The 6448-nt window shown below is 43.0% G+C and overlaps 1 protein-coding gene across 1 annotated transcript; it reads left to right on the top strand.

Moving 5' to 3' along the window:
* Positions 1-244: 244 nt before the first annotated feature.
* On the top strand, positions 245-2976 carry LOC308378933 (perforin-1-like; the record flags this gene model as incomplete). The annotated part of the gene is made up of 4 exons (XM_080855959.1): positions 245-777; positions 1071-1209; positions 1686-1903; positions 2118-2976. The coding sequence occupies 4 exons, from the start codon at positions 245-247 to the stop codon at positions 2974-2976; spliced, it is 1749 nt and encodes a 582-aa protein (XP_080712085.1).
* Positions 2977-6448: the final 3472 nt, after the last annotated feature.

The following is a 6448-nucleotide window of genomic DNA, read 5'->3' as shown; positions in this document are numbered from 1 at the left end:
AGGTTTGTCACAAACAAATGGATTAACAGAGTTTCTCATTTACAGAACCAAAACTGTGTACATACACTGACGTTTTTCAGGTGTATACATTATACTGATAGCTAGATGACCTTCAGGAGGAATTCAATGAATTTGCCAAAAAGTGTATGGAATTGGCCCTTTCAGAGATTTCTGTTTGTGTTTTTATATGTTGTACTAATCAGGCCCTGCTCCTTTCTTGAACACAGCTCCAGGCCGTTTGACCATGGGTGTTTCAACCGTTACCTTTTGGATGGCTGTCTATCTCACCCTCATACCCCTGACTACCCAGTCATGCACTAGAGGTCTCCCCCGTGAGTGCAAAGAGGCTGAGTTTGCCCCAGGATCCAACCTGGCCGGTGAGGGCTTTGACATCACCAAGATGCAACGCAAGGGAGCCTTCGTCATTGACATGAACCTATGGAGGCGGGAAAATAACACCTGCCTGCTGTGCAGGAACCCGTATCAAGAGGGGAAGATGCAGAAGGTCCCACTTCCTGTGGTGGACTGGAGAGCCAGTCAGAAATGCAGCATCAAGGTTGCCAGCTCACAGTACCAGTCCAGTGAGTCCCTGGTCAAAGCCAGTACCTCCAGTGTGGAGAACAACTGGAAAATTGATTTAGGAATAACGACCAAAAGGGGAGCTGGATCCTTGACGCTGGCTGGAAGCCAGTCCAAACTGGCTGAGTACTCCATGGAAAAAACTAAAAGGGACAAGTTTACCTTCTTGAGCCATAAGATGGTCTGTAGTTACTACAGGTATGGAAAGGCTTTTTAGAACCCTACATTATTAGATGTAGTGTTCTTAATGCAACATGCGTCACTGCATAGTATATAGTAACTGCAGTGTGTAGTATATGTGCTTGTGTGAGTGGCACAGAGCCAAAGAAGCCAAACTGAATAAACCAGTTTCTGGTTTTACAATGTTATTGTGGTTGGAAATGAGCACAGATTGAGATGTAATGACTAGTACCACACTCTGAAATATGATATCAAAATAAACTTTATTCGACTTTTTACCTGTTACTAAATCCTTCTGTTGCCATGTCCAGCTACAGGGTTTCCAACCAGCCCCCTCTCCACCCAGAGTTTCAGCACGCCATTAATCAACTTCCAAATAAATACAGCAGTGTGAGCAAACAGCAATTCTACAAGCTTATCAACAACTATGGCACTCATTACATGACAAAGGCAAGCATTTGGAACAGATTATCCATGTCACATGTACAAAATGCAGTCCCTTCATATCACTTATTTAATTCCTAAAATTATGTTTATAACACTTAGCGTAGCTGCCTTGGCTATCGGCCACTTTCTTAAACAATCGATATGCTAAATGTATTTATAGATCAACATGACAACGCGAATGTAGCCGATAACACATGCATGCCGCTACTATACCCCGTTACGATAGTTGTTGTCAAATGTCAAATACAGAAGAGCTCTGATGCCAGGCATATCTTATATAATGAGATTTTCAATATTTGTATGAATTCTAAATGGCAGTCACCAGCAATTTTAGTCTGCACCACTGGTTTGAAATAAGATTTTCAACGAAAACAATGACATAAATACAAATGTGACATCAATACATAAATGACAAAAATTGTTTTCAAACATGTTTGGAACTCACATCAGGTGGACACTTTCCCCATGCTTTTCTTTAGGTGACTCTGGGCGGGATGGTGCAGTCGGTGACCAGCATCAGGCAGTGCATGGCCTCTTTACAGGGCCTCTCCACAGACGAGATCAAGATGTGTCTGGATGTGGAAGCCTCAGCCAGTGTGGGAGACAAAGTCAAGTCAGGGGCAGAGATGAAGCACTGTCAGGAGGCAAAGGAGAAGATAGAGGGCAAGAACAGTTTCTCCAACAACTTCAGTGACAGGTGACCTAAGAAGTTTATGATAATATGCCTGTTTGGTAGTCCAGCCGTGGTATACTCTACTGTCTTAAGTTTTTTGCTTTTTAAAAGGGAGTTCTTTCTTGTCAGAGTCACTTGTTTGTTTGCTCTAAAGTGTTTAGGCCTTAAGACAATGTTAACTGTGAATGGCGCACTGTAAATGAATAAAACTGGATTTCATTCTCATTCATCCTACCAGGCTCACAGAGATCTTTGGTGGCCACACCACCGAGCCTGAGCTTCTCTTCTCTGCAGACAAAGACCCGGCTGCTTACAAGGAGTGGCTCTCCTCCCTGCCACTCAACCCAGATGTGATCTCCTATTCACTGGATCCCCTCCATGAGTTGCTGCCCCCCAAACTTCCACTGAGGAAACAGTTACGCAAAGCAATTAGACATTATGTCCTAGAGAGTGGACTCTGGCAAAACTGCACTGAGCCGTGCAAGTCTGGCATCAAAAGAAACGCAAAGGAGCCCTGTATGTGCAGTTGCCATGGTGATCCTGGTGTAGGAAGTGACTGTTGTCCCACTAAACGTGGTCTTGCTCGGGTCATCATCACTGCGGTGAGGGCCACTGGTTTGTGGGGAGACACCACCTCACGTACAGATGCCTACGTGAAGGTGTTCTCCTCTCAGAACTTGCGACTCGAAAGAACCCATGTGATTTGGAACAACAACTCACCTCGATGGAACTCGGCCTTTGACATCGGTGATGTCCTTCTCTCTCAGACCAGGACGGTGAAGTTTGAGGTATGGGATGAGGATAACAAGTGGGATGACGACCTGCTCGGAACATGCACCGTGGACCTCAAGGAAGGGACAAAGGAGGGTGCGTGTCGCCTGAACCACGGGATGTTCTTCTACAAACTCCAAGTGACCTGTGGCCCAAGCCTGAGTGGTCCGTCCTGTTCTGAGTACGTGAGCTCTCCCATGAACGGTCACCTGGAGAGGCTGTATGTGTCTCGCCATTCCCGGCCCATACCAAAGGACATGCTCATAAAAATGGGAGTGTTTGGGGATGAACACCCTACGCATTTCAATCAAACTAATCCAAACTGAATATTCTCTGTCTTTTTTTATGTCTCAGCAAGATTCATATTTTATTATATTTACTTTTATTCACTGGGTGAATGCTTTTGTCCAAATCCACTTATAACAATCAAGCTACTGAGAGTTTGGGGATCTTTCCAGATGTGAGAAGGGGAAATCCCTCCTTTAAACTGCTTCGCACTCCCACCAGAATGGAGTCTGATTCGTGTTGCCCCACAAGAGCTGGAGAGAGAATTTGACTCACACACTCAAACTCTTGGTTATTCATATCCACGTATTTTGCTGGACACCCTTTCCATACTGCTATGGACATTTTAACAAATTGAAAGTTACGTGGTTGCACATCCCAACTCGTGGGGTGGCCGTCTTGGTCCCTCACACCAGAGTAAGCACAAAGTATTAATTATAGACAATCTGAGTGCAAAAAAAGCAAATGGAACAGATGTGATGATATGGTATGGTAAATTAGTGATTTTATGGAAGGTCAATTATTGTGCAATATTGTTCAACCTCTTTTTTTTTTATCTCCGAAGTCTTCAGGTTTCTGCTTCATTATGCAACACAATAAACATTTTACTGGCACAACAAGAATCTGTGATTTTGCTATCGTATTCATTGTGTGTGTGTGTGTGTGTGTGTTTTTGTGTGTGCGTGTGTTTGTGTGTGTGTGTGTGTGTACACAATTAAGAATTGTGTTGATAGTCCAAAAGTCATTAAGTAATTTATACGTGTGCTACATTTGAGTATCTGAACATGATTTCCGAAAGGGACCAGCAGCATTTGATTAAATGTAATGTCAAGGGCAACGTAGAATTAATCTCTCATTCATTTTGGTTTAGTTACTAATTTCAAAGCTGGTCATCAGTTTGGCTTAAGCAGTGCAAATTCAGTAGAAGTAACAAACCTACCTCAGGTGTGCAAATTCAGTAGACGTAGCTTACCTAACACAGGTGTGCACATTATTAATTAAGGGAAACTGCACAGCCCAGAATGTGATGTTTCATAGTGAGGGGTCGGGTGACAGGTCTTTACCAATCAGATACCAGAATTACTTATTTACTTACCACTCATTGTCTGGTTACCACCCATCCTCTACCGGCTGGTGTGATTAAGTGCCGTCACTATGACTGACTATGAGCGCTGACTGCCATATCAGTGGCTCTTTGGCATCGTGGTCAGGGTGTAGGTTCAAGGCTGCGACTCAACTCTCAGAACGACTGCTTTTTCCCTTTGCTACAAGGGGACGTCACTCTCCCCTGAAACATGAAGCCCTTTACTGCAGGAATAACAGGCCAGCCTAAGAGTCTAAGGATGCTGAGATCCAGGCAAAAGGAAGAGAAAAAAGGCTGCCTTAAAAAGAGGAAAGGAGGAATGTAGCAGTTAATATTTCCGTTGGAAGAGCTAAACTTAAAAGACTGGCAAGAACAGAAAACGGCAAATACCCACACACACTCTTAATGTCTGAATACTCGCTAGAAAACACTTACTAAATATTAAATCATTATACTAAATCATATAGATTAAAGCCCCATTATGCAACAATTATACTTCAGAATTAGGGTTAGGATAAGCAGTTTAACCTTAAAATAACAGCTTAAAAAAAATTGGGTCACTACAATGACTTTTAATATGGAGAATCACCTCCGTGCCATTGCGATACAAGGGTCCTTAGGCATATAACTACGTTCTGTAGTTTTGCCTGCCGCAGCCCGCCGCCCTGACTTGTTGATTTTCTGCAGATCTAGTAAGTAGCTTATTTGCCGTCTTGCTTTGTCTTGTATTGCACTTGCTTGATGTTTGACTGTGTAAGGACAGTCGTTGAGTAACTAGTTTGTCATAATGTACAAGTCAGCATATTTCAAGAGATTTCGTTAGTTTTAGCTGCTAGCATGCCGTTCGCGAATAGCTATTGATCCGTTGTGCTACTTTAAGGGCTAAACTTGGGTAGAACCCAGGTTACAGTAACATTTTAGTTCAGTTTATGAAATGCATATATTGATGTGAAAGACACAATTGTCAATACAACTTAATTCAAGAACCTTCTGTGATGGTATGGCCAGACATTGTTTCTTAGAGGAAAGCAAAGGGCAAAAAGGAGCAGAAGTTTGATTGATGGAGTTTAGGTAGCTGCATACAGACTCAGTAGATACTCTGTAGGCTAGCCTTAGTGAATGATATGGTATGGTCAATAAGTGATTGTATGGTATGTCAATTATTTAAGCAATATGATACGGGTGAGAGTGGAGTTGGTCAAGGATATCCCCACAGCTGTGATCTGGCTGTGGGCATGAGGACAGCTGACATCACAGCGACACTATGTCCAGGAGCTCCTGTGGTCTGCAGCAGCTAATCTCCTCAGTGGAGCATAAGATGTGCAGGGCCACTCAGGAGATGCCGTCCCAAGTGACTGACTCCTAAAGTGGGGGACAGGCCTGTTCAGTGTGTGATTTGCCAGGAAGGGACCATATATATATAACCCTGCCTGGTGGGGACCAAATGTACCTCCTCCTTACGGTAGTCGACAAGGTCAAATGCACAACACAAACACATACACAAATGGGCTGCAAAATACACACAACAAAATACACTTGTTTTGGGGATTTGTGTGTTTTCTACTCGATTGATTCTGATTTTGTTGTCAATGTATTTGTTAATGCTACTTCCCCAACAGGTCATATAAAATATATAAAATAAATATATCCAAGTAAAACGCTACAATGTGAGAACAGTCCAGTGCAAACAACAATAAACTCAGAAATGAGTCCCTGTCAGCACTCGCATTGGTGTGGCAACAGAGAGGACACCACCAGCTTTGTGATGATCCTGGTTCCTGGCTTTTCAGAATGTCAATAAGCACAAATACTCTTTTTCAGTGTGAACAGTACAGAATGCTAGCCGAATTAAAAAAAAAAACAGAAAACGATTCAGTGCAGCATATCGTCGTATTTTACAGGAGCCTCACAACAAATCTGAGAAATATTCCAAATGAAAATGTGGCCACAGGGGATACTGTGGTTAGTGTGGAGTGCAACACCCAGGCTGACTCAAATGATGTGACCAACAAGCAGTTATTAACAAGTAACAAGGACAAGTCAATATGAAGTGGAAAAAGATATTTGCTTTTCAATTTTTGTTAACAGCCATGGCTAACATCTTGTTGCGTCTTTATATGGGCGTACCCTCGGTCTGTAGAACATTGTGTGCATGACAGGCCTGTGGCTTCCTGTTCCTGTTTATGAGGTTATCTAAGGAACTCAACACAGACACGTGAAGTGGCCCTGCATGTTGCCATGTTATTTGTCTGTGTATGTTGTTATCAGCTCAGACTTGTCAACCATGGCACCACAAACTGTGCTAGCTGATGCACACTGAAGTCTGACCACAAAAAGTTGACAAAGGCTTGAGACGCATTAGGGTGAAAACCTCACTGGAGACAAACTAGCTCAAACCAGCTGTTCGCAGGACAACCACTCACATGTTT

Source organism: Sprattus sprattus, assembly GCF_963457725.1.
Source record: "Sprattus sprattus genome assembly, chromosome: 18".
Classification (NCBI taxonomy): Eukaryota; Metazoa; Chordata; class Actinopteri; order Clupeiformes; family Clupeidae; genus Sprattus; species Sprattus sprattus.
This window is presented reverse-complemented; position numbering and strand designations above follow the sequence as displayed.